This window comes from Schistocerca piceifrons, chromosome 3 (genome assembly GCF_021461385.2).
Source record: "Schistocerca piceifrons isolate TAMUIC-IGC-003096 chromosome 3, iqSchPice1.1, whole genome shotgun sequence".
In the NCBI taxonomy this organism is placed as follows: domain Eukaryota; kingdom Metazoa; phylum Arthropoda; class Insecta; order Orthoptera; family Acrididae; genus Schistocerca; species Schistocerca piceifrons.
Genome location: NC_060140.1, coordinates 358,008,570 through 358,019,335, shown reverse-complemented (window position 1 = coordinate 358,019,335; position 10,766 = coordinate 358,008,570). Strand labels below are relative to the sequence as shown.

At 43.6% G+C, this 10,766-nt stretch overlaps 1 protein-coding gene across 1 annotated transcript in view; it reads right to left on the bottom strand.

The window, feature by feature from the left end:
• Positions 1-927: 927 nt before the first annotated feature.
• The window catches only part of LOC124788659, a 106,338-nt gene continuing 96,499 nt past the window's right edge, over positions 928-10,766 (bottom strand). The window contains exon 4 of the mRNA XM_047255934.1: positions 928-1,113. Within this exon, the coding sequence (XP_047111890.1) occupies positions 928-1,113 (186 nt within the window). The remainder of the gene's footprint in view (positions 1,114-10,766) is intronic.

The following is a 10,766-nucleotide window of genomic DNA, read 5'->3' as shown; positions in this document are numbered from 1 at the left end:
TTAGATAGAGCTCTTGCAACGAAAAAGAAAGTAATTAATGACCTAATCAATACAAGCAGTAACTTAGTGATCAGGTTAGCCAACACTATAACAATAAGACACAGAGATCTGAAACATAAATAGAATAAATAATTAATGAAACTTGCCCTCTACCCGATTCTCTCTCTCTCTCTCTCTCTCTCTCTCTCTCTATCTATCTATCTATCTCCCCGCCCCTCCCACAAGCACAAAACAGATAAAAGCTACCATACCACATGTACAACAAGAAAAAAAGATGAAAAATAAACGTACAAAGCGACAGTTGGCAACACTACGCACAGCAAACACACAAGTTTTGTTCACACAATGGAAGTGCAAGGGATGTGTTGCAATAAATATGGGTTAAGAAGTTGGCCAACTGGATTATGGAAACCGAATGTGCGCATCTACAGGACCACACACATGGACTAGCAGCTCTGGAACTCGTAAGTAACACGAAAATGTTAATTTAACCTCACTAAACTAACGCTACAGAACTTGTTTGTAAACTGAAAAACAAGAGAAAGCATGAGAAAATTTCACGTAGTAACATATTTGTAACTAATACTTAATACATTTATTATATATATGTTAAAAGTGTATTACAGGCCCCTGAAAATGCTTTATAAATAACAGAAGCGAAACGCTTATGGCAAAAACAAACTACCTTTCCTTTAGTTGCAAAGACAGAGCATACCTCCACGATATTTGAAGCAACTGAGGAACGACGGAAAACGGAAAAAAACGCGAAAAAGACATATTCCCTGCTATTACTTCTATAATTTCGCTCCCAACGGCGAGGCGTAGGTGGTGACAGTATTTAACACTCTCGGAGTAGCAGGAAGAGCGGCAACACGAGCGGCAGCAGTGCTGCGCTGGTCGGCGCGGTAACGTTTCACGGATTGCCCTTTAGCGGTGCGCCCCGGGGAACAACAGGTCCCCGCGAGAATCGGCGGGTGCCCTAATCCCGGGTTTAGCGGACGAGTGTGGCCCGGCTCTGCCCTGCGCCTGCGCCTGCGCTGCCGGCATTAGGGCGGCACGTGTTGGCCGCCGGCCGTGCCCTCGAATGGAACTCAAAGCGCGCACCCAGCGCTCCTAGAGCAAACACGCGCTGTGTCCGGACAGGGAACTCTTTGCCTACTCTAGCCTACACTGATCTTCACTTTAAAAGCAATACAATATGTAAACACACTGCAGTACAACTACACAACTGGCCATTAAAATTACTATACCACGAAAATGACGTGCTACAGACGCGAAATTTAACCGACAGGAAGAAGATGCTGAGATATGCAAATGATTAGCTTTTCAGAACATTCACACAAGGTTGGCTCCGGTGGCGATACCTACAACGTGCTGACATGAGGAAAGTTTCCAACCGATTTCTCTTACTCAAACAGCAGTTGACCGGCGTTGCCTGGTGAAACGTTGTTGTGATGCCTCGTGTAAGGAGGAAAAATGCGTACCATCACGTTTCCGACTTTGATAAAGGTCGGATTGTAGCCTATTGCGATTGCGGTTTATCTTATAGCGACATTGCTGCTCGCGTTGATCGAGATCCAATGACTGTTAGCAGAATATGATATCGGTGGTTTCCGGAGGGTAATACGGAACGCCGTGGTGGATCCCAAAGGCCTGGTACCACTAGCAGGCGAGATGACAGGAATCTTATCCGCATGGCTGTAACGGATCGTGCAGTCACGTCTCGATCCCTGAGTCAACAGATGCGGACGTTGGCAAGACAACAACTATCTGCACGAACAGTTCGGCGCCGTTTGCAGCAGCATGGACTATCAGCTCGGAGACCGTGGCTCCGGTTACTCTTGACGCTGGATCACAGACAGGAGTGCCTGTGATGGTGTACTCAACGACGAACCTGGGTGCACAAATGGCAAAACGTCATTTTTTCGGATGAATCCAGGTTCTGTTTATAGCATCATGATGGTCGCATCCGTGTTTGGCGACATCGCGGATAACGCACATTGGAATCGTGTATTCGTCATCGCCATACTGGCATATCACCCGGGGTGATGGTATGGGGTGCCATTGGTTACACGTCACGGTCACCTCTTGTTCGCATTGACTGCACTTTGAACAGTGGACGTTACATTACAGATATGTTACGACCCGTGGCTCTACCCTTCATTCGATCCCTGCGAAACCCTACATTGCAGCAGGATAATGCACGACCGCATGTTGCAGGTCCTGTACGTGTCTTTCTGGATGCAAAAAATGTTTAACTGCCTGGCCAGCACATTCTCCAGATCTCTCCCCAATTGAAAACGTCTGGTCAATGGTGGCCGAGCAACGGGCTCGTCACAATACTCCAGTCACTACTCTTGATGAACTGTGGTATCGCGTTGAAGCTGCATGGGCAGCTGTACCTGTACACGCCATCCAAGCTCTCTCTGACTCAATGCCCAGGCGCATCAAGGCCGTTATTACGGCCAGAGGTGGTTTCTCTGGGTACTGATTTCTCAGGATCTATGAACCCAAATTGCGTGAAAATGTAATCACATGTCAGTTCTAGTATAATATATTTGTCCAATGAATACCAGTTTATCATCTGCATTTCTTCTTGGTGTAGCAATTTTAATGGCCAGTAGTGTATTTTATATAGAAGAGCCGGTTATAACATGTTAATAAAGTAAACGTCAGAGTTACGTTGAGATGTGTGCAACATCACGCACTTTTTTGGAAAATTTCATGATTGCTGCATTGCTTTATTGAACACCCAAAAAATGGCTCTGAGCACTATGGGACTCAACTGCTGTGGTCATAAGTCCCCTAGAACTTAGAACTACTTAAACCTAACCAACCTAAGGACATCACACTCATCCATGCCCGAGGCAGGATTCGAACCTGCGGTCGTGCGGTTCCAGACTGTAGCGCCTTTAACCGCTCGGCCACTCCTGCCCCCCGTTGAACACCCAGCTACGTTCGGCAGACACTAATTGTGTTACTACACTGATGCACCAAAGAGACTGGTACACCTGTCTAATGTCGCGAAGGGCCCCGCGAGCACGCAGAAGTGCCGCAACACGACGTGGCATGGACCCCACTAATGTCTGAAGTAGTGCTGGAGGGAACAGACACCATGAGTCCTGCAGGACTGTCCGTAAATCCGTAAAGGACGAGGGGTTGACGATCTCTTCAGGACAGCACAAGGTAAGGCATCCCAGATACGCTCAATGATGTTCATGCTCGGGGAGTTTGGTGGCTATCGGAGTGTTCCTGGAGCCACTCTGTAGCAACTCTGGATTTGTGGGGCGTCGCATTGTCCAACTGGAGTTGTCCAAGTCCTCGGAATGTGCAGTGCACAGGAACAGACACAGGTGTCAGATTCGTACCTAGACGTATCGGGGGTCGTTCCAACTGAATACGCCCTACACAATTACAGAGCCTCCACCAGCTTGAACAGTCCTCTGCTGATATTTAGGGTCGATGGATTGTTGATGTTGTCTTGTTGATGGACCGGTACTGAAATCTGCAACACTTTGCGGAATGGTTGCACTTCTGTCACTTCAACGATTCTCTTCAGTCGTCGTTGGTCTCATTCTTGCAGGATCTTTTTTTGTCAGCAGAGTGGGAGACTTGAAGTTCTACGGTATTTCTGATACTAACGTTACATTCGTGAAATGGTTGTATGGTAAAATCACCATCTCATCGCTACCTCGGAGATGCTGCGACCCATCGCTCGTGCGCCGACTATAGCACCACATTCAAGCCCATTTAAATATTGATAAACTGCCATTGTAGCTTTGTAGCATAAACAAAACAAAATTTCACTATTATGTAATTCTTTTTAACGCGCTGAAGACATCATACAATTTTTTTATCTGATATAAACTATCAGCACACCAAGAAATGCAGACAATTTCACAGATTTTCTAACGCAGATTGCCACGTAATCATCAGTCAACTAGTTTCATTATCGAAAAAAGTCTTTAACACAGATATGGTTATGTTCATAAAAATTCTGTAGCAGTTTGGCAACCTCGTTATGGATACGTGAAGGCATCGTGGACAGTTGTCTTTAAAATGGGAATTGCCTAAAAGATCAGTTGATTCTGCACATGCACGGGAGTGCTTTCAGTTGAAACGGCAAACGATATCGAAAGCAGCTCAAAAACGATTGACAGTGTCCTATCCTTGTAATTCTTTCAACGCCACGACGAATTCTTCAAATGTGTTTCCTTTCATGCTAAGAGAAATGGTTTGTCAGTGTCAAAATGTGTCCCTTCTACAAAGAGATTTTCCTTTTAAATGCACCCCTGTCAAATCACAAATAAGTTCTCACCTTACAATGTCTTACTGTGGACAGTGTGCAATGAATTGCAATTAAAATGTGAAATCCTCACTATATTTTGGATGTTCTGATTATCGTTTCTGTGTTACTTTCACCTTTATAAATTCTATAGTAGTGAGCTTTAAATCTAAAAATGGTTCCAGGCATGAATCTTGACTTAACCAAAGAAATTTACGGTCGTATATTCACTGAAGCGCCACAGAAACTGGTATAGGCATGTGTATTGGAATACAGAGATATGTTAACAGGCACGCCAATGTAAGACACCAAGTTGCAATTGTTAGATCGGTTCCTGCGGCTACAATGGCGGGTTATCAACATTTAAATGAGTTTGAACGTGGTGTTACAATCGGTGCACGAGCGATGGGACACACCATCTCCGAGGTAGCGATGAAGTGTAGTGTACAGTTAATATCAGGAATCCGGTAAAACATCAAATGTGCGACATCGCTGATGCCGGAAAAAGATCTTGCAAGAACGGGGCCAACGACGACTGAAGAGAATCGTTCAACATGACAGAAGTGCAACCCTTCCGCAAATTGTTGCAGATTTAAGTGCTGGGCCATCAACGTGTGTCAGCGTGTGAACCATCCAACTAAACCTTATCGATATGGGATTTCGTGTACCTTTGATGACTGCACAACACAAAGCTTTACGCATTGCCTGGGCCCGTAAACACCGGCATTGGACTGTTGATGACTGGAAATATGTTGCCTGGTCGGACGAGTCTCTTTTGAGATTGTATCGAGTGGATGGACGTGCACAGGTATGGAGACAACCTCATGAATCCATGGACCCTACACGTCATTAGGAGACTGTTCAAGCTGATGGAGGCTCTGTAATGATGTGGGCCGCGTGCAGTTGGAGTGATATGGACCCCTGATACGTCTAGGTACGACTCTGACAGGTAAGTAAGCATCCTCTCTGGTCCACTGCATCCATTCATCACCATTGTGGATTCCGGCGGACTTGGGCAGCAGAACAATGCGACGACATTCCACACGTTCAGAATTGCAACAGAGTGGCTCCAGGAACACTCTTCTGAGTTTAAACACTTCCGCTGGCAACCAAACTCCACAGACTTTATCATTATTTAGCATATTTTGGATGCCTTGCAACGTGGTGTTCAGAACAGATGTCCACCCCCTCGTACCCTTACAGCCCTGCTGGATTCATGGTACCAGTTCTCTCCAGCACTACTTCAGGAATTAGTCGAGTCCAGGCCACGTCGAGCTGCGGCAGTGCGTGCTCGCGGGTGCCCTACACGGTATTAGCCAGGTGTACCAGTTTCTTTGGCTCCTTAGTGTAAAGTCTCCATTCTGTTCCTTCAGTTCCACGGAAAGCTGTTGCAACTGAGAATAAATAATGCGTGCGACTTCAGAAATTTTACTATTCGTACCAAGAATTCTACCACGTGCTCCATGCCTGGCAATTTAGTACAAAGTGCTTCTTGGTGTATCAAATAATGAATCCTTTTTAGTGATCGTTGCAGTATTTTGATGTTTCATCAAAATCTAAATCTTTCATTTTTTCTGCATGCAATCATAATGTTTTCATAGCAAATTTGCATTACCCTTCGCTTATGCGAGAGTTCTCATACCTCTCTTTTGTTATTCACATTCATTTTTAGAATCTTATGACGATAGATAGCCAGACTCCTACTTTTTGTGCAAACAGCCACTGGACCTGTGAACGTCGCTCAAATGACAAAGAAACATCGAAGATTAAACTCCGCTGACCCTAGGATTCTGCCGAACTAAAGACTTGCGCCAACCCAAAAGTACCAAACAGCAATACTGAATCAAATGTCGCATTATGCATAGTGCTTCCGAGAAGGGTCGAGTAATGCTCAGCCCCGGACTGCACGCAGCGTGCACGCCAGCCATTTGTGAGATCTGGCACATCGTGGACGGCCCTGACGTAGAGCATTGTATTAGGCGAATATAAAATCGTTAACTTCAGATAACAGAACCGTTAATATGTCTCTTGTGTCACACTCACACCTCTCAGGCCACATAACGCAAATATAATGAAAAAATGCCTCTAACGTTGATAGTGGTTTCAATTCGGCGAGTAGGGAATCCACAAGTTTCCTCATCATGCCTTGTACAGCCGAAAAAATACATTCATGACTGGATCCCATAAAGCTAGTAAACTGCGTTGATACTGATTTTTGCGTTTCATGCTGTGTTCCAAATAGTCGCACACAGGTGACTTAGAGGGTCAGTGGAGGTGTGATTTCGTGCCTTTGTGTTCGTCAAACGCCGGCCGCGGTGGCCGAACGGTTCTAGGCGCTTCAGTCCGGAACCGCGTGACTGCTGAGGTCGCAGGTTCTAATCCTGCCTCGGGCATGGATGTGTGTGATGTCCTTAGGTTAGTTAGGTTTAACTAGTTCTAAGTTCTAGGGGACTGATGACCTCAGATGTTAAGTCCCACATTGCTCAGAGCCATTTCATTTGTTCATCAAACCTGGAGTGTGTGCAGTACCTCTCTCCTATGAAGTTCGAGTCCCGGATGGGCTCACATTTGTCAGGAATTTTCTGTTTAAGGGAAGACTACAACAAAAAATTTAACTTTTTTTCTCATTTTCATTTTTCAACCGGGTTTTCAAATCATGTCTCTCACGCAAAGGCTTAGCAATACCTAAATTTTTAAGCCCAGAACTTAAATGGTTTTTGAACTTAGAATTTTAATACGATTTTAACGGTATTTTTGAAAACCATATTTTGGCACACATACCTAAATTTTCAAATTACAAGATTTTGCTTACATTCACAAAGCATAATTCAATAGTTCTATGCTTCCATTTTGTGAAGAATGTTATTAATTTACTTTCTGTATTTTCTTAAAATTGCAAACTTAAAAATTCTTTAATTTTCGGTGTATAGACTTGATAAAATACACAGTCCACATCTACATAATATTAATATTGCAAATACCTCAACACTACTTTCTGCAACAATTCCTTTGAGGCTAGTTACTATTTAGGACAAAAAAGTTGGCACTGAACTTAGAAAAACAAACGGGAAAATGAATTTTGAAATTTCATTAAAAATGAATGCTAGTGCGAGACACATACGCACAAAAATTCACCAGCACAATACGTTTTCCCTTTCTGCTCTTGTAAGGCTTCTTCTTCTTCTTCTTTTTCTTGTAATTTCAAGAACAGGGCGCCACTCATCTTGAGTTTCTCCTTCTGTAGGAGGCATCTTGCGGACTGATTGATTTGTCGTTGATTTCTAGATTATCATATTTTCTTTTGGGAGGGTGATAAGGTAGTGCTGGAACTATTGCCTTCCTCTATCTTCAAAAATTTCATACTACACCAAGAAGCAGTTTCTGTAAGACAGATAAGCATTGTTTTTCTTTATTTCTTCTCCATTTACTTTGGAGCCCTTGGACGAAATACTGCTGTACAAACTTTCATTTCCATTTGTGTCCTGCCGTCAGCGTGCATCAGATGCAAGACTATGACAGATATATACTGTCTTGGCTACTTCGGCAGCTATCAGTGTGCCACGGCCCCTCGCGCAGTCGATATTTCAAATATTTCTTAGGCGTATTTGTAATTCTAATACAACCAAATCGTTTTGGGATATATGAGCAAACACTCAAAAGATGTGAAATAGCTATTAAAGTTTTATAGAAAAATATTAGTTTTGGGATGGAGTCCCCCTTAATTTAGAAATTAAGTGTGTAACTGTATAACGATCAACAATCTTGGAGATGAAGCGATGTGGTTCAGTGGTTACCACACTTGACTGATGTGCGGTAATAGCAGATTAAACTCCTTCGAAACCTTCTTGCGTTATGTTTTTGCGGTGTTTCTGAAGTATTATGTAAATCTTGTGATTACTCGTACTAAAAGCCTCCCTCTATCATTATCCAGTTGGGTTAGTTTTTCACGTTTGCGACAGGTCGAGATATCAGATCTTGTACTGTCTCATGTATCTCTTTCATTCTTTCATTTTCCGTAATTAAATCATAGGACATAGCTACGTCTGCTGCGCTTATTCACTCATTTCAAGTAGAGAAATAAAATATTTTCCTACACGGCTTGATCTGGTGTTCATTTGATGAACGCAGCCTCGAAAATTTGACATTTCATTCCATAACTTATGGAAATGAGTTTCGACAAAATACGTAATTTGAGAAGTTGTTTTTTGCTGCGCTTCCCTGTGATATTTATTCGTGTTTCGAATACATCTCTTTTGGATCGCGGGACCGTTCTCGTTAACTGCAGGCCGCCAAGTTTTATAAGTCATCGCAGAGCGCTGCGATTTATCACGCCAAAACTTGCAGCTACACGGTTTCCTCACATAACCAAATTTATATTTCGCAATTTGTAACTTCTAAGTATCTCGCACAATCGATCAACACGACTCTTAACTTTGCCCAACAGGAGAGAGAACTGTCAGAAGAATTTTAAATTAAGTGGAGACGATGATAACCCTGCGTAGTACGTATCTTTCACAGTCCGACGAACGTAAAATATGATGCACTTTTCGCTGGAGGCAACCATAAAACGTCTTTTAGATGCAATGCAGAGATTCGTCATGGAATCTGTTTGAAAGAAGATAGCGGCGTTACTACAAGACAAATAACTGTGGCAAATCAATCTGTTTCAGGTAGGGGAACGACTGCTTTGAATTTGTCTACAGGGACCAAAACTGGCAGAAACTGTCTGAATAATACAGGATGTTTCTGTAAAAGCGTGGAAAAATCTAACAGTTACAACTAATAAGCGTACATGTTCACAAGCACGGGGCTATTTATTTACATGTACGCTCTTTATTTCCTGCAAGAAAACAAGGAGTACGAGCCTGATTACAAGGAAGTCATGTTGTGGGCTTTGTTTACTTGTCCATAAGGCGGCTCTGTTGTACTGTATTTACATTGTCCAATGAGAGAAAGTGCTATGAATCAACGAGAGACGCCGGCCGGAATGACCGAGCGGTTCTAGGCGCTACAGTCTGGAATCGCGCGACCGCTACGGTCGCAGGTTCGAATAATGCCTCGGGCATGGATGTGTGTGATGTCCTTAGGTTAGTTAGGTTTAAGTAGTTCTATGTACTAGGGGACTGATGACCTCAGAAGTTAAGTCCCATAGTGCTCAGAGCCATTTGAACCATTTCAACGAGAGACTTATTCATTACTCATTGCTATTCAGAGACTTACAATACAATACGATGGAGCAGTGCCGGTACAGTTTCGGAGAACTCACGTGCATCTTGCGTACGTTGAAATGCTCTCGCTGCTGAAAGGCTGTACAGGGAACGGTTTCCCAACAGGCATCATCCGTCACAACGAGTGTTTATTTCTCTCTATCGAGGAATACGCGAGAGTGGTTCATTGGAAAGAAGAAAGGAGGGACCTGGCAACATGGGCACCATTGGCACACCCAATATTGAAGAGGAGGTGCTGGAACATGTTTCAGCGGTCCTCACTACATGTATTCTTAGTATTGCACATGACGTGGGTGCTGCACATACTAATGTGTGGCCAGTACTCGACGAACAGCAATTACACCCGTATCACCCACAACGAGTCTATGCAATGCTTGTGACTGACTTTGCATCGAGAGCCGAATTGTGTCAGTGGGTGCTCGAGCAATGGATTGTCGACCAGTTTTCCTCTTAATCGTGCTGTTTATTGACAAGGCCTCATTTGATCATGGTGATATTTCGAACAGGAGGAATAGCCATGTGTGAGATGAGGAAAACCCTCAAGCTGTGGTAGTCACACCATCAAGTACTTTTTGCTGTGAATATCTGGGCCTGCACTGTAGGCGACAGTCTAATTGGGCCGTATCTTCTACCGGTCCCTCTGAAAGGCCACCTGTACTTGAGATTCGTGCAAAGAGTTCAACCTGAGCTGTTGTAGAACGTACCATTGGTTGTTCTTGAAAGTATGTGGATACAACATGACGGTGCACACTACCATCTCAGTGCTGTATTTACAGGTCGCTGGATTGGAAGGGAAGATCCTATTCCATGGGCTGCGAGGTCACCTGAGCTGAATCCACTTGATTATTTCCTACGGGGATATTTAACGTCACTTGTATATGAGACCCCAGAGGATACGGAGATGGAATTACCTGCCAGAATTGTAGCTGTCTGTGGTATAATTCGAAACACGCCAGTGAAATTTATCAGGATCCGTCAGAATCTTGGTCGCCGATGTCCTGCTTGCATTGAGGTTGATGGCCGTCTGTTTCAGCACATTTTGTAAGATACATTAAAAATGGTACGTTCATCGTGCCAATGATGGTATTTACAATTAACAGTAACTAATGTAAATAGAAAAAGTACACAGTAATGTAATTTATTCCTATTATTTCCTTAACATGGCTTTTACGACCAGGTTCCCTGCTTCAAATTTCTCAGTGGAGGTCATCAGTCCCCTAGAACTTAGAACTACTTAAACCTAACTAACCTAA